The sequence below is a fragment of the Pyrus communis genome, chromosome 9 (genome assembly GCF_963583255.1).
Source record: "Pyrus communis chromosome 9, drPyrComm1.1, whole genome shotgun sequence".
NCBI lineage: Eukaryota > Viridiplantae > Streptophyta > Magnoliopsida > Rosales > Rosaceae > Pyrus > Pyrus communis.
Window position 1 is genome coordinate 20,956,783 of NC_084811.1, and position 18,134 is coordinate 20,974,916.

General features: G+C 35.6%; 2 protein-coding genes across 2 annotated transcripts; one reads left to right on the forward strand and one right to left on the reverse strand.

Annotated features, from left to right (window-relative positions):
* Nucleotides 1-570: 570 nt before the first annotated feature.
* LOC137746225 (remorin 4.1-like) lies at nucleotides 571-2,787 on the reverse strand. The gene is made up of 2 exons (XM_068486299.1): nucleotides 1,979-2,787; nucleotides 571-1,189 (listed from the first exon to the last, which is right to left on the reverse strand). The coding sequence occupies exons 1-2, from the start codon at nucleotides 2,684-2,686 to the stop codon at nucleotides 998-1,000; spliced, it is 900 nt and encodes a 299-aa protein (XP_068342400.1). The 5' UTR covers nucleotides 2,687-2,787; the 3' UTR covers nucleotides 571-997.
* Nucleotides 2,788-10,223: 7,436 nt separating this feature from the next.
* Nucleotides 10,224-11,686, forward strand: LOC137744496 (secreted RxLR effector protein 161-like). Its single transcript, XM_068484298.1, has 3 exons — nucleotides 10,224-10,230; nucleotides 10,322-10,562; nucleotides 11,239-11,686. Exons 1-3 carry the CDS (start codon nucleotides 10,224-10,226, stop codon nucleotides 11,684-11,686), a joined length of 696 nt encoding a protein of 231 aa, XP_068340399.1.
* Nucleotides 11,687-18,134: the final 6,448 nt, after the last annotated feature.

The window sequence follows — 18,134 nt, forward strand, 5'->3', positions numbered from 1 at the left end:
TAAGCAAACTTTTGTTTGTTTATTTTTACTCAACACTCGTCTGTGGACGCCTAAAATCCTTGTTGTAACAGAGGATTATAGAGTAAGAAGGTACCAAAAGTCCTAGGTCTGAAGGTACCTTCAGGCCTGTCATTCTTCATTGCCAGGCTTACATTAGTTTGAGTTAGGTTGAATAGGAGAGGATGTTGCCACTTGTTTTCGGTCTTATGGTTGGATATGAAGAATATTTTGAGGGAAGTATCGTCATGAATTTTGTAGTGGCACGAGACGATTGCGTCTTGAAGTGTTGTCTTGATCCAGCTCCCATCTTGAGACAAAAAATAAGAAACAAGAACCAGCAGTTTTACCTTTGCTTTGATGGTTCGCCTCCAAGAAGTAGCAGTTTGCACTTGCACGAGATGAATACCGAGTTTTTCATCATATCATAGATCGTTGTCATTTGCTACCTACCTGTAGCGGGTAGGGTGTGCCATGTAGGGCTTAGGCCAGACTCAACCTTTTGATACAATCAATCACTTTAATACTCTGCTTACTCGCAAATTCAAACCACTAGGCATGGCAAATACAGAATTACTGCAAATTATCATTCCATTTCATAGACGGAAAATAAAATACACCAAATTAGGCGTAGGAAATTATATGTATTACAACATCACACTTAACCTCCTGCCCAAGAATACGAAAACTGCACAAGACTCGACGTTGTTCCACTACAATAACAAGCAAATCCATCCCAAAATTCCAGCACACTTAAGACACTCATAAGAACGCATCAACCAAAAACACTCAAAATTCATAGTTGCCAGATTTCTCTGACTTCACTGCCCCATTTCATATAGGGGAGCCTTTGTTCAAAAGGTAAAGGCCCTTGCATCATATGATCATGCGGTACTTATTTGCCCAAATAATTTTTTTTTGTTTTTGTTTTTCGGGTTTTGTTTGTGGGTATGGAATTTGTTTGGGATATTATAAAAAAATAATTAAGGGGGCTAGAAGCCTAGAAGAAGGATTTTTTGGCAGGTGCTCTTCCAACAGCTCTCATTAGATTGGCAACTTCAAGAATCCTAGCCACTTTTGTTCCCCTTTTAGCCTCAGCCGATGCCTTCCTCTCCTCTGCTTTCCTACGTGCTTTGGCTATATCATTTTGCATCTTCTCTAGGGCTCTTGCTCTTTTCTCCTCCAACTTTCTCTGCATGCACACATTATGTGATGATTTAGTTGGCCTATATATTATGAGTATTCATTTTCAAATTACCCAAAATTCAAGGAAAGCGGAAACACGTCCAAAAATGAATAAAGTAAGAAAATTGGTTAACTTGATTAGGAATTGAATTACAGTAGTTGAATTGGTCAAATTCAAATATCAACGACATATTGATCGATCAAATCATTTCAGCTAGGGAGGTATGAAAAACGATGAGTTAGGCCAACTTCCCAATAACGTGTTAGTTCCATCTAAAAGAAGCTTCAAAGGTCAACGTATGCCATAGGCCTATCAAAAGGATGAACATCTTTATCATTGAAGTTATAACTTTGTTGCGATTGGTTGTTTTATCGTGAATTGAAACATAGGCAAGGATAAAAATATTATTAAGACAATACAGTTTCACCAAACAGAAGCTTCAAAGTTCAAATGTTGCTATTTGATGATCACGATAATGATTAATTGTTTCATCATGGATTAGTTGCATCGTCAAAGAATAATGAGAAATCAGCTAAAATGATCAGAAATTAAGCTTAACAGATCAAAATCAAATAGTGACACCATAGCGATCACACATCGACGAGGAAACTAAAAACTGATCACTTTAGGCCAATTCTCAAGAATAATTGGACGGTAAATAGTATGAAGTCGCTAAAAAAGAAAGTGGTAAATCTTCCTAGTTTCAACTAGTCAGAGAAACCATCATGGGAAATCAAATTTTCCAACATGCACAAAAATATCACTATCCAAATCAGTTTTTAGCAACGCACGTACCTCTACTTTCTTCATCCATGAAGAAGCTTTCTGTACCTGCTCACTTTCCCACCCATTAATAATAGCATCCTCCCTCTTAAACCTGTTATTAAGCTTGGCAATCTTGTTGTTTTGCCAAGCCGATATCTTTGTTTCAACCTCTTCCTTCTTCACCCGATGCACCGACACCGTCTGATCGCCGCCGCTGCCGCCTTGGTAATCCCGAGTCCTAACCATGCTTGACGAAGAGCCAATTCTATGATTATTAGCCTCACTATTCCTTGGAGAATAAGGAACTGGGTCCACAGGGTTGTAATTATCCGGGACTATAGCCAAAGGGTTGGTCTCCAACTCCTCCTCAGGCATATTGTTGTCCTCCTCCTCTCCAATCCTTCCCAAATTATTGTTATTAGTACCATGGTCACTGTCATTGGTGGTACTATTATTAGTCCCGATTGCTGACCCTGCAACCACAAGAGCACTGAATTCTCTACTCATGGTAGTGAAGTTCTCAGTTGAAGCTGTTCCTAACTCAGTGCTGGCCATGGACAAAGATGATGATCTATGGCTACCAGTTTCCCAAGCTTCTATTCTACGGCCGTGGTTGCCGGGAGGCGGTGGACGAGGCGGTGTCAAGGCATGGATGTCCCTGATGATCTGCTCTTGATCTTCACCATGATCATCATGATCTTGTGCTGCTTGGCTAGTCCCAGCGCCTTGATCATTCATCTCAGATGGTTTGAATGTGCGTGTGTACGTCAAAAGTGTTTGAGAAAATGAAATGGGGTTTTGAGAGTACTAGGATTGGCGGATCAGCTGAGAAATTAAGAGTACCAGGGACTTATGAATTGTCTATTTGTATTGCTATTGACAGTTGACAAGGGTTTAATTGAAGTGTAAAGGAGCCACACATGGAAGTAGATTTGGATAGGTTTGAATAACGTAAATAAGGCCAAATTAGGGCTGTTAATGGGATAAAAAGTGCTTTGGGTTAAGATTATCCATTTTTAAATGAAATTTATTTGTTTAGTCCCTTAGTTCTAATCTTATTCTTCTATTGGCTCACTTTGTATGGATTCTTTAACTTGCATCCTCTCCTTGAACATCGGCATCCACAAGTACTAGTTAGTAGACATAGCTTAAGTGGGATTGCACTTAACAAAATAAAAAGCGTGGTAATGAACAATATTTGATAAAACATTTTTTTTTAATAAAACAAACGATATTATTTATACTAAGAGGGAGTGGTGGACTTAGGCTCACAATAGACTAGTGGTTTGAATTTATATTTGGCGAGAATCAAACCTAAAACCTCTCACTTACAAGCGAAGAGGATTATCACTAAACCGTAGTATTAAGTGACATATTTGATCAACTTTTAAGATACCAAATTTGAACATAAAATTTAAATTTGACGGCCTGTGTGGCACTTTGACATTTTTTAAAATTTTACTCTTCACCCAATATGTCAAATTTTAAATATAAAATAAAAATTTATATTTATTTTCTTTGCATTAGTAATGAAAGAAAATGAACTAAAAGGTACTAAAATATTTAGACATTTCATTGGTAACGAAAGGAAATGAAAAGACAATGGTTAAACACAAAAAAAAAAAAAAAAAAAAAAGGAAAAAAAAAGAGAACAAATAAAAGTTTTTACTAAGTAATTAAAAATTATTTGAAACTGTTGTCAAATTTGACAATAACCATATTTATTGACTTTCTACATCATGTCACATAGGAATTGGTATTTCAATCGGAAAACATTAATATTGTCATTTTTTACTGTTATTGCTAATATAGACTTTTTGACTTCTTTGTTGAAAATGCTCTAAATTGTTATCTCTAGTATTTATCATATTGTATTATTTTTTTATTTTATTTTTTTGTTACAACCGAATTATGCTCTAAATGGAGTGAATATTCTACGAACATGAATGACTGAGCTAAGTAACTGGGTAGTGAGCTCAACATGAATATTATATTTCCTCAACATTTATGTGAATCGAACTTGAAATTTCTTATTTATAAGTGAAGAAAGATATTAACCGATGTAATATTAGTTTATTGATTCTTTTAATATGCACTGTTACTTTGCCACCCTACCTTCACTTTTACAAAAGTAGAAAACTTCACTGTCTAAGCATTTTCTAGACGTCTAGTTAGTTATTGCATGTTGAATTATCATTGGGAATATGATGATTGCACTTGAAGAATATACAATGGCGATCCAATGCATGGGGCTCCCACCATTTATATCAAAGTCCTTCACTCACAAGTTTCTAATCAACGACTTAATTAGGTTTTAAATAATAATAACAAGGATTGCTAAAACAAGTAGATAATGGATCCATTTGAAGATATATTTCCACAAACTACTCCTGCTTGTAGAAATAATTTTTCGTTTAGAATCCACATATCTCATAGTTGCTCAACTATGCTCATCAGTCATCGCTAATCAGACTAGGTAGACAATTTCAAACTAATTACCTTTGCTATTTTAGTGTTTGGCTTTGTGTGTGCTCGAATTTAAGCCTTTCGTGTTTGTCATTTATGTGGTAAATTTGTATCGATGACGCTTGTTTCTTATGGTGATCGTGTAGGGTTTTATCTAAATTGCTAGTAGTGCGAATTTATCTCCATATTAGAAAATTGATTACAGGAGTTGGACACCCTCTTGTATTTATTATGTTCTTATTATCAAGACTATTTATGTACACTTACTTAGTATACTACCACTAAATTATGAGTTAAATTATTTTTCTTTTAGTATAAGGTGTATCCTATCATGCATTGATAATAGAGTAATCTTCCTCATCATTCAATTTACCACATAAGACTACAACGTACTTTTAACTCTTTGATTAAACGGTACACCAAAGCAGAATCATTTACAAAAAAAAAAAAAAAAAAAAAAAAAAAAGGACAATTATGTGTATGTAGGAGACCTGATTTGTTATTCACTAAACTAACCCCTTAAAGTTAGAACTAGATAGAACTCTCTGCCACTTAACATTTTAATGTCAATTCTTATGTCAACGTTACAAAAATATTATGTTAAAGTATGAGGTGACTAAGAGTCCATAAAAAGTTTCGTTTTAAGAGAGTCCTCTTAGCATTTTTGATTTGTAGAACAAAGAGGAGGATGTGGGAAAACCAGGAGGATCCTTGCCGGATCCTCTTTGTAAGAATCCTAAAGATCCTTCAATCACATTCGTTCATCGTATATCGTGCAATCAGAAATCATTGTAAATTTTTTTATTTAAAATTGAATATAAATAGTACCTGATAAAAACTGATTGTACGATATGCAATGAACAAATATGATTGAAGGATCTTCAGAATCCTCACAAAAAAATCCGGCAAAGATCCTCTCTCGTGGGAAAAAAGATCAATGGGCACTAGTGCAAAAGTACACTTTATCCAAATCTTTACCATATTCTATTTAGTAGTGTCGGCCGAAAGGATTTTATCTGAAAAAAGAACAAAAATAAAAGAGAGATTTAGACAGCCTGCAAATATAATGAATTAGGTTTATTGGGGATGGACGGTTCAGACGCTCACCACGCGTCACACCGTAACTATCAAGGTCTTGTTTATGGGATACACGTGGAATAAACCCAAGGGATGATGCATCCATCAGATGTGCACGTGTGTTCCCTCCATGCAAGCGATGGCATCATACCTCTAGATCAAGGACACGTTTAAATATTGATTAATATGCATATTAATCCCGTGGTTAGTCTAAAAATTTGTTTTATCTTATTGGTGACATGTAGGAAAAGATCAAATATGCTTAAAATAATGCGTCTTTTTAGTCTTTAATTTTAATTTTTTGGAGTAGGGTTTTAGCATCCAATTAGAGATCAACATTTGGGGATTGGAGTTTTGGAGCTGTTTAGTGATGTAATTGAAGTGTTAATATGTAAAGTGGAGTTTGACAAGTGTCCACTATTATTAACAAATTAACAATAAAATAATAAAGTTTGGTGTGGAGTTGTTTTCCATTCGATTAGAAATTTGGAACTGAATATAACCCATTCATCTGTCTATTATGTACTGGTGATGATATAATTTGTAAAGCCATAGACTTGGACTTTCCAGGAAGACAAGGATGGAGAGGTATTTTTAAAGATAATTTAATCAAACTATAAGCTTGCAGAAGTGTTATTTGATTTTTTTTCTTTGAAAAAAGCGAAGTAGACTCTTTTAAAGTGGAACTTTTCATGGATTCTTTGCTATCTCACAGTTTAACGTTAATTTTCATGCCAACATTAACAAACATTTTGCGAAAGGATAATAATAAGTAGACTAAATGATTATACATGAAGTGACAGAAAATTTATAAAAAGTTCAACTTTTGAGAGTCTCCTAATATTTCTCTTTTCCTTTTGGCACAAAAGTAAGTTTTGGTCAGCTTTTATGATTTTCAAAGTATTAGTGCTTGCACTGACCAACAAAAGAACACGAAACTTGATACCAAAGTTTTGATGAAGGTTGTAGAATTTGGAAATTGTTCATTTTTTCTATCGAATGCAGTCAAATCTGTATGTCTAAAATGACGACTGCTTGTTAAGAGACATGCACGACACGAGATTAATGAGCATTATTACTGGAAATCTAAGAATATATGCCCTTCAAAAGACACAAATCGTCATCATCTTTCATTTGTATCATTTTTTGGAAATTGTAGATTAATGATGCTCGTCCTGTAGGAACTACAGGTTTTGGAGAATCAAAATGGTGACCATATTCAAGTCATACGGGCTTTGGAATCTGGTAGAAAAAAGGGTCACGACTCCATAGTCAAAGAAGAAAAAGAAGTTTGAGGGAACTTTAGAAGAGGATGATGATGAAGATATGGTTGCAATCTTTATGAAAGATGCGAAGACTCTGGGTATAATACAAAATGTAGTTTCAAATCAAAATTTTCCTCGAATAGCTAATGTAGACTCAGCTAAGGTGGCATGGGATTTGCTATTTAGGGAATATCATGGTGGTGATCAGGTTAGATATGTGAAATTTCAAAATCTCTGGCGTGAATTTGAATATGCTAGAATGTGTGATAATGAATCTCTTTCTAACTATCTTACTCGAATAAATGAATTGATCAACCAAATGAAAACATTTGGTGAAGTTTTATTGAATCAGAGACTTGTTCAAAAGGTTCTGATTAGCCTTAGTAAAGTATATGATCTCATATGTCTTGTGATAGAAAATACAAAATGACTTGAAACTGTAGAGTTGCAGGAAGTTGCCATTTTCAAAAGTCGAGCAATGATTTGATTTGCATACTGTTGATACTACTCAGAAAGCATTTGCATCATTCTCAGTGAGTTCAAAAGGGCAAAATAGGAGTGGAGCACAATTTGGTCCATCTAAATTCCAAAAGAATTGGAGTCCTAAGGGTAAGAACTGGGATTCAAAACCCAAGTTTCAACAGAAACCTTTTGCTAGTTCTGCACAAAATTTGTATCCATCACAGTCAGTGGGTCAAGAAACTACAAAACCAGTGTAAGGTGTGTTCCAAGTTTCACTTTGGTTAGTGCAGATATAAGGGGAAACCTAAGTGTTACAATTATGATAGGTTTGGTCACTGAGATAGAGACTATACTACAGGTAAATTAATGCAAAATGCAAACTGTGGCAATCAAGTGGAAGTGACTGGGACACTATTCTATGCAAATTGTACAATCACTAAACCAAAAGTGAATAGAGAATGGTATGTTGACAATGGTTACAACAACCATATGACAGGTGATTCAAAATTGTTGGTTGATGTAAGAACAACTGATATTGGCAAAGTTCAAATGCCCACAAGGGAATTCGTAAATGTGGTTGGTATGGGCACTCTTGTGATTGATACTAGCAAAGGTAGAAAATATGTCAAAGAAGTAATGTATCTACTTGGATTGAATGAGAACTTGCTAACTGTGGGACAGATGGATGAACATGGTGTAGACATTGAAATTTTGATGAAATGAATGTTGACCAGTAATTAAAATTTCAACGCTCACATGTCACATAAATTTTACATGTAGCGTGTGACTCAACGAAAAATCGAAATAAATCTGAAAAGTCATCAAATAGTACGTGTGTCAATGCCTGGTAGAAATGATTTATTTCATCTGATTATTTAAATCCAAAAATCAAGTTTTGGAATTCTATAAATAGGAAGCCAAGGCATTCATGAATGAGAGGCATTGATATCACACCAAAACCTTGAAGCTTTGAAACTCTAAAGCTCTCAAGCAAATCCCAAAGGATCAAGAAAGCTCCCTTCGTTCTTCGTCAAATCCTCCTTCAAGATTAAGCCCTGACGGCCCTTGAAGAACTTCCACCAACTCAAGATCAAGCCCCAAACGGCCCTTGAAGAAAGTGTTCATCGTTTATCATCCATTCATCCCAAGATCAAGCCCCAACGGCCCTTTGGATCAACAACATCAACAAATCCACACATCCAACCGTTCTTCAAGATCAAGTCCAAAAGTCCTTGAAGATCCGCTCATCCATCAACCTTCAAGATCAAGCCCAAAAGCCCTTGAAGAAACCCGCAAAACCATTATTTAAGATCAAGCCCCGACGCCCCTTGAAGAAAGTGTTCATCATTCATCATCCGTTCATCCCAAGATCAAGCCCCAACGGCCCTTTGGATCAACAACATCAAGGTTAAGCCCAAAAGCCCTTGAAGATCTGCTCATCCATATCAACCTTCAAGATCAAGCTCGACGGCCCTTGAAGAAATCCGCACAACCATTATTCAAAGATCAGGCCCCGACGACCCTTGAAGAAGCTCTCACCTGTTCATCCTAAGATCAAGCCCTAACGGCCTTTTGGATCAACAACTTCAAGATCAAACCCAAAAGCCCTCGACAATCTATTCTTCAAAATCAAGTCCTTGAAGAAACTTTAAGATCAAGCCCCAACGACCCTTGAAGAAACTTCCAACTGTTCATCCAAGATCAAGCCTCGACATCCCTTGGATCAACAACACGTCAACAAACCAACATCTTACGGAGATTGAATTAGATGACCAAATTACAAAGAGATTGTAACCCCAAAATCATTAAGACAAAATATTACTTTATACACGTGTTCTTGTCTCGTTCATCGTCAGGAATTTCCGTGTTTACACATGGTTATTACTTACTATTTGGAGGAAAAATATGTAGCATTCTTTATGGTCAATCACTGAAATGTCTTGTGCTCAAAGTCAAAATGAAGGAGAATGGATGTTATCATTCGGCACTAGTACCAAATGATCAAATTGCTTTGAAGGCAAGTATCTCCCAATCTACTTGGATCTAGCACAAGAGGTTAGATTACTTGCATCTCAGAGGTGTCTAACAGCTCAAAGACAAAGATATAGTGCATGGATTTCCACAATTGGAAGAAGTTGATGAAGTCTATGAGGGATGTCAATTGGGAAAGCAACATAGAGAATGGCTTTCAAGGGAAAAAGCATGGAGAGCAATAAATCCTCTAGAGCTAATGCAAGTAGATCTCTATGGTCTTATGCAAAATGACTCTCTTACTGGTAAAAATTTTTTTATGCTTCTTATTGATGGCAGTACAAGACTGGTGTAGGTATATACTTTCTCAGATATAAGTCAGATGCACTAAATTGCTTTAAGAAATTCAAGTCAATGGTGGAACTACAAAGTGGTTTTAAAGTGAAGTGCCTAAGAAGTGATAGAGGTGGTGAATTCACATCTTATGAGTTTAATAAACTATGTGAGAAGGAAGGTATACAAAGACAACTTACTATGGCCTACACTCCATAACAAAATGGAGTAGTGGAGAGAAAAAACATGACAGTGGTTGAAATGGCAAAAGTTATGCTTCATGACAAGGGTTTACCATATTACTTATAGGCTGAAGCAGTACACGCAACAATCTACATTTTAAACAAGTGTCCCACAAGAGCTTTTGGAGATATAACTCCATTTGAAGCCTATAGTGGTAAAAAGCCAGGGATTGCTCACCTTAAAGTTTTTGGTTTTGTGTGTTATGTACACATACCAAATGAACTAAGGCAAAAACTTGATGTGAAAAGTACCAAGGGTATATTTGTAGGCTATGAAACTTGTGAATAGGGTTACAGGGTGTATGATCCCACGACTAAAAAGTTGATCTTGTCAAGGGATGTTATATTTGATGAAGGTTCATCTTGGAATTAGAGGGATATCTCATAGAAGCATGTGACTGTGACTAATTATGAAGAAGATCTGGGATCGCTCATAGTATTGAAAGAAATGTAGAAACAATGTCTGGTTCAAGTTCCATACAATACTCACAAAACAACTCTACACAAAAATGAATGTACTCAGTTATCAAGATTGTCATCTTCATGTGAATCTTCAGGTGGCACAAGTGAAAATCTGAGAGCTGCTCAAGGTTTTGATCACACTCCACTTAAATGGAGAAATCTAGATGATGTTCCAGCACAATGCAATCTCTACATTGGAGAACCTGGCAAGTTTGAGGAAGCAGCTGAAGATGAATCATGGATGAATGTTATGGAAAATGAGATATCCATGATTAAAAAGAATGCAACATGGGAACTATTGAATAGACCAACTGATAAACCTATATTTAGGGTTAAGTAAGTGTCCAAGACAAAGCTCAATTGATGGCTCAGTGCAAAAGAACAAAGCAAGGCTTGTACCAAAGGGCTATGCTCAGAAACCTAGTGTGGACTACAATGAAACATTTGCACATGTAGCTAGGCTTGACACAATTCGAACACTTGTAGCTTTGGTAGCTCAAAAGAGTTGCAAACTGTACCAACCAGATGTAAAGTCTGCATTCTTGAATGGTGTGTTAAAAGAGGAAGTTTATGTAGAACAACCAGATGGATTTTTGGTCACGAAGAGTGAAGATAAGGTTTTTTATGGCCTAAAGCAGGCTCCGAAAGCATGGTATCGTGAAATTGACGCCTACTTTGCATAGTGTGGTTTTGCAAAGATTCAAAGTGATACCACTCTTTATACCAAAACCAGATGGGAAACATAAATCTTGATTGTCTTTATATATGTGGATGACATTGTGTACACAGTGAATAGCAAAGAAATGTTGAAAGAATTCAAGGAAGATATGATGGAGAAGTATGAAATGACAGATTTGGGGCTTCTTCACCACTTTTTTGGCATGAGAATCATTCAAACTAATTCAAGTAACTTTATTCACCAAGGAAAATATGTTGCATCTTTGTTAAACAAATTTGGTTTGAGTGAATGTAAATCTGTTTCTACACCTCTGGTTGTAACTAATACACTCAGTAAAGACGACGACAGTGGTCCAACAAGTGAAGAACAATATAGGAAGATTGTGGGAAGTTTATTGTATCTAACTGCTACAAGACTAGATGTGATGTATGCATCAAGCTTACTGGCTAGATTTATTAACTACTATCCTATAAACAAACATTATGGAACTACCAAAAGGGTTCTCAGGTACATCAAAGGAACACTAGACTACGGTTTGGATTATGTGAAAGCAATGAATGCTATGTTAATTGGTTTCTATGATAGTGACTGGGGAGACTTTGTGGATGATAGCAAAATCACCTCATGGTATGCTTTTTCTTTTGGCAATGGAAACTTTTCTTGGGCTTCAGTTAAACAAAATTATGTAGCACTTTCAACTGCAGAGGTAGAGTACATTAGTGCCTTAAAGATAATTGCAATTTGGCTTAAGTTTGTGTTGGAAGACTTCGGTGAAGTTTAAACTGAACTAACTAGGAGTGGGCAAACGGATAGAGGAACAGCGGGTCGGGACGGGTAGTGTTGGAAATGTGCCCTAAAACCAATCATATGATGATACTTTATGAACATTTCACATGTTAAACTAATCTAGTTTAATATAAAGGGCAAAGATTATTGTTTAAAGCCGTCTCATATAAATGTTATATGCTTAAACGATAAGTCCAAGGAATATGTAATCGAGAGAATGTGATCTAAAGAAGTTAGATTCATGAGACCATTTTCTTTCGTATACATACCCTAAACGTTCTTGATCATAAGATTCCCAATTGGACATTGACAGTCTGTTAAGATCAGTACATGGTTATGTCTTCTCTTAGAGAGAGAGTGACTGGTCTCGGGTCATTGGTGTGACTGACACCAAGATAAGCATGTAGGTGCTTAATAGAAAATGAGTCCACTGAACGCGATCAACAAGGAGTTCTCATACTCATGTCACATGAGAACTTATGGTTAGGATAATGCAAAGTAGTCATTGGACTTGAGGCATCATAGTTGCCTTGTGGTTAGGTCCTTGATCTTTGATTATGTCAAAGTCACTCTGTCAAAGGGTGTCCACGACATAGTTGGGGTTAAGCCACTTAGCCATGGAGGCAAGTGAATGCACAACAAGGGATCTCTAACCTTCAAACCGTTTGAGGGAGAATACTCTATGATATGATTAAGAATCTCTGGGCAAAGTATGAATGAGATTTAGGAAGTTATTCCAAATCACATTCAAGGTAATCATATAAGTAAAAGAATCACATTGGATAGTAGACATGAATAAACTATCAAACCAAACAATGTGGTCAAGAGTATTGTATTAGAGAAAGACTGTATTTCATTGTAATCCTAAACTGAATAGGTTCTCCACCTCTTCTGATTAGCTTAGGTAGCCATGATACTGCTAGATGTCACTCATAATTTGTGGAAGCCCTAAAAATGTATAATCACTAAAGGGAGAATTGAAAGTATGTTTCAATTCACAATCGATTTGAAGAGTTCTAATTGCCCACTGCCTCGCTAAAAGGAACCTATTGGATCGTACACCATGTAAGGTAGAGATTGAAGAAACAACGGAGTTGAGTAAGGATAATTAAATGGTTTAATTATTTATGGCTAGGACTAAGTAATATGTTAGTTAATCAAACGAATAAGTTCATTTTAGCTTTTGAGTAATTATTGGACCTCAAGGCCCATTGGGCTTAGAATCGTCAAGCCCATTATTTAAGTTGTATGACAACTTAATGACTAAAGACTCAAAAGGGCCCAAACATCCCAAAGCCTTTAGAAAGCCAGCCATATAGTAAATGAATGGGTTTTGGTTCTTTTTGTTACTGAAGTGAAATGACTACGTAAAGGACTTTATAGCCAAAAGTAACAAAAAAAGGAAAAAAAAAAAGAAAAGGGTTTTCTTGAGAGAAAATATGAGAACACAAAGCTCTCTCTTCTCTTAGGAGGCCGGCCATCCTAGAGAAAAATACCTAGCAATCTTTCTTCCTCTAGGTCACTCATCTCTTCCTCAATGCTCTCCTTGGTGTGGAGACTTAGAGGTTCCGCATTTTGGGAACTTGGAGAATCCATTCCTTCATCCATCCAAGAAGTCATGGAGCCAAGAAGCAAAGTTCCTCCATCCACATCCATGGAGTGAAGGAGCAAGGAGACTAAGGAGTGAAGGAGCAAGGAGACTAAGGAAAGAAGGCCCTCACATAGGTGAATATCCTTTGCTAAGCAAAGAGGTGCTTCAAAGGTATAAAAGTTTCTCAACTCTTTTCTTTAAGATTTGAGTTGAGTCTTGGTTCACCACAATTACTAGGCCTTGAATTTCATGGGTAAAGTATTGTTTTTGAGTGCATACAAGCATGATCCCGCCTTTTAATTGTTAATTGCATGCATAGATGTTGCTCAAATGAACTAGTTTTCACAGATATTTCCTTCAAGTGGTATCAGAGCCTAGGTCTAGAAGTTGGTGAATCCTTTGGGGTTTTGTAGTTCATAGTCTTTGATTTGAATGTTGTAATTGTTACAAGCTTTATTCTTGCTTCTTTGAATGTAAATTTTGCTTGAAAATTTGTCATCTCAAATGTTGTAGATGTAGTTCATATGAGCATGAATTTTGGAGCTAAAATTTGGTGCCATGTTTATGGGGAAATTCGGCCAAATCCAAAGGGTGGATTTTTGGGTTCATGTTTGTCTTGTTAAAAGTGTTTTAAAGTGACTTTTGGAACCCCTAAGTACCCTAGGAAGTTAACCCTTTATTGAGTGGTGAAAATTTGAGTTTTATTGAGTGAAAACATTCATGGAGCTCTTATGGGTTTTCATGGATGTTCTTCAATGTTCTTGCTTTGTTCTTGTTGTTCATACCAAGAACAAAAGGTTTGTTGTTTTGATTCAAAAAGGTGTTTGGTTGTTCATTTGTTTTTGTTAGTGATGGATGGTATGATTTTTCAAACAACACCCATACTCTTTTTACTATTCACACCATGCCAATCACTTACAACTTTCAATCACCTTTTAAACACACAAATCAACTCACACACACCATCACTACTCACCATGACCGGCCACCCCTATAATGGGGTACTTTTGGGGCTTTTATGCAATTACATAAAGTTTTGATATTTTTGTATATTTGTACTTTGACCCGAAAGTTTACGTTTTTACGTAAAGGCCGAAAATCAATAAAGGCCAAATTGTTTTGCTCCTTTAATGAAGTTTTTTTTTACATTTATTGAAATTTTTTGGTTCTAGTTGTGATTACATGAAGTAGTAGACTTTCGTGTTTTTACAAAGTGACCTCAAAAGTTTGTGTTTTGCAATATAGCCCAAAAAGTTGAGGTTGTTGCATTTTGGCCCAAATTAGTTGAGAACAAAATAGTTTTGTATCTTTAAATGAGATTTGGATTTTCATTTCATTTAGCTCCATCTAAATCAATTCTATGGATACAAAAACCAAATGACAATGTTGCATTCAAGCTTAATTAGTTAAAGCTTTAATAAATTAAAGAAATGGTGATTATGAACCTACGCCTACGATAATTGAGCTATGTGAAAGGCCATCTCTCAAATTTGTTTGAACCATGGGAATGTGTAGATTAGAATTTGGTTGTAATTTGATATGATCAAATGTTGTAAAAGAGCAAAAGCTCTTCTTTACTTTAATGTAATTTGTTTTGATCAAATGTTGTAAAAGAGCATAAGCTCTTCTTTACTTTGAAGTACTCATTTCTTGTATTATTTGGTATGCATGAAATTGGAGTAGTAGGGTCCAACACCTAATAAGAAAGCACGCCTTAATGTGATTAAACACATAACTAAAATCAATCACCATCCCTAGACCGAGATCCAACACTAGGCTCGTGTTGGATCGAATCAAAGGTTCATAGTCATCCTAAGGCCCTAAGGCAACTATATAGTCCATCAATGAATGCAAAGCTTATGTTAGTAGTACCATATACTTTTGCTTTAAAACCGTTTTACAAGCATAGTGGGAGTATCATATACTACTAAATCAATCACATGGACCAATAGTTGTAATAGGACAAAATTGTTTTAATAAGATTCAAATGCATGCTTACATGTGATAAGACCTAAAACCCTCAACCAAACCGTTACTAAGTTGACAAGCGTGAGAGTGCTTTGAACACTCTTTCATGGCCTTCCACCGTGGTAGGCTCCAATCATTTGTGACTTATACACCAACTTCACCCTATCATGGGGGAGTACAAAGTATGTGCTTACACTCAGGTGGAGTTCTATACACATACATGATGTTGTGAAGGTAAGCAACGATAATGATCAACATCATATCATTGTGAGGTTGTTCTTGAACCCTTACTCGAACTTGCATGGTGGGAATAACTTAACTAAGTGCAATGGAGCCAATATCATATCATTGTGAGGCATTATTCTCTAGAGGCCAAATAAGATGGGTACTTACTTGTGATGTAAATGAGTAAGCGTACTCTCTCATTATTATTGATGCACATCATATCATTGTGAGGTGGGCTTGGTAATAGTAAGCATCTCATACCTTACTAAGAGTTTCCTCCGAAACTCTCGAATTTCGATGAGGGATATGGAATTTGCCAAAAATAGTGGGCGGTGCTATTTGATTTAAAGACCCAGATCAAATAGCTTAAAATCAATCAATTTATGTTTGTTATGTATTTATTTACCGATATATTTGCAAATGCTATCCAAAACTTGACAAAGAAAAGCCAAAGGCTTTAGTTTCCAGACTTGGTACCACAATCCCATAGATTGTCTTAAATGGATTGTATATGTACCTAAGTAGTCTCATCCTCACAATCTTCCTATTGACAATGCATCGATGGAAGAACATGTTAGATAAGTCTATCTTAAAGAGGACAACACAAACAACTAGTGCTTATTCCTTTGTTGTATGAACAAAGGAACTTGAGAAGATTAGCACAAACACATGGACACTTTTAGTGTCATAATTCTTCTATTACAAATCGTTGTATGAAGAAATAAGAGTTGTTTTGAACAACTCTAAGTTAACGCAAACACTAGTGCTTGTTTTTTTGTTACATGAACAAGGAACTTGAGAAGTAAGCATAAGGGCATGGACACTTTATGTGCTATGATTCTTCACTTACAAATTGTTGTATGAAGAAATGAGAGTTGCCTTGAACAATTCTTGAAAGTTTGTAATCATGTTTAGAGCATAATGGTTGATTGACAAAAATAGTTTATCAACATGGACTTATGATGATTTTGAATCATTGAGTGTTGAAGTGTTAAACCACTTCAGAAGACGAAAATTAGGCAAGGACTTCACCTTTGTGTCCCTATCTATATGGTTCACTAAGTTTATTGTAAACTGTATAGTGAACAATAATCGCACGCTCTCCAAATTGTTTGATGTGTATAACACAATTGAAATAAGTTTCAAGAGAGATAGTGGGAGTTTAGGGACCATGACTATTGTAATCAATGAAGAAATCAAATGAAGAAGGCGAAATAAATTCAAGGGAACAAACTTTCTTTATGAGATGATGGACATTCAAGGGGGTATTTGCAAGAAATGTCTTGCAAGTGTCAAGAACACACCTTTTTAAGGTGTTGTAAATTGTTCTTGAATAGTTCAAAACAGTTAGTTCTTCTACTTGAATGCTTGATTCCATAGTTACTACTATGTTTTACAATCATTGTAAAAGTGTGGCTAATAAGAAGTAGAAGATTAACGAGAAAAGAGAAAGTACTTCACATTCAGAATGTGAATAAAATATAGATCTCTGTGAAAGCAGATAATACTTACTTCCTCATATGAACTACCAAAGAAATTGGAAAACCAAAGATTGTCTTTACATTCCAATTTGAATAAGGAACTTAATTCTGTCACTGTAAGAGATGGATGAATGTTTTGTTTGACAAAACATTATTCTTTATTAATGAATGATTGGATTATTGTAATCTAATTGATTGTTTCTATAGTAGAGATGATGTGGTAGTGTTAACTATTTAGAATATAACGATGCTTAAAACCCAAAAGGTTGCAAGGTAGTGACTAATCCCAATAAGTTGTGACACCTCTAAAACATAAATTACAAGTTGGTCATAGATTGTGACACCTCTAAAACATAAATTACAAGTTGGTCATAGATGGATGTTTTAGATCGTTAGATCCGGATCCAATGCCTTCTTGTTAAAATTGTATAAAGGCGAAATGTTTGAATCTTTATTCTTTTGAAAAGAAGAAAGAATCACAAAGTTGTTGAGGTTAATTCACGTGGATGTTAGTCGCACTTTTCCACAACATAATACTACTCATGTTGTATGACATTCACCGAAGATTGCTTTCGGTTGGACTATCATTTATTTTGAATAAGCACAAGTCTGAATACTTTGCAATAGGTTTCAAAGAATTCAAGAATGTAAGTTGATGAGTAAGACACCTAAAGTATTTACCTCCTTAGATTTGATCTTAGGAAAAATAACACTTTAGAAGAGTTTCCTTGAAAGATATCAAGAAAAGTAGTATCAAATACCCATATATAGGATATATACTTCTAAGACAATATGATTGTTAATTAGAAGATCTTCCAAAATATTCATGACTCAATAGGATGTAGTTGGAAAGAAAGACAAGTCTTAAGCGTGTTAAGATTTGGGATTGTGTGCTAATAAGCAATATTTGTTTGAGAACAATCTTGTGGGATATCCTTAAATTAACCTTTGGATATCACTTCTATAAACCAACTAACAAATGTTATTTGTTGGGTAGTTCATTGTAATCCTACAATAGGATTTGCCTAAGATAGAGCAAATGAATGAGAGATAGAACTCAAAGAATGGGTTCTTTGAGAGACAAGATGATAATCAACAAATATAACAACCTAGTGCCTACACCACTAGCCCCAAGGTAGGCGAGAAGGATCTATAAACCGTCTCAGTTGAATGGTTTG

Coding starts and splice junctions, on each gene's coding strand:
- LOC137744496 (XM_068484298.1), top strand. Junction 10,563..11,238: donor AAACCTATATTTAGGGTTAA/GTAAGTGTCCAA, acceptor TAATACACTCAG/TAAAGACGACGACAGTGGTC.
- LOC137746225 (XM_068486299.1), bottom strand. CDS start 2,686: ATGAATGATCAAGGCGCTGGGACTAGCCAAGCAGCACAAGATCATGAT. Junction 1,190..1,978: donor CATGGATGAAGAAAGTAGAG/GTACGTGCGTTG, acceptor GTGTGCATGCAG/AGAAAGTTGGAGGAGAAAAG.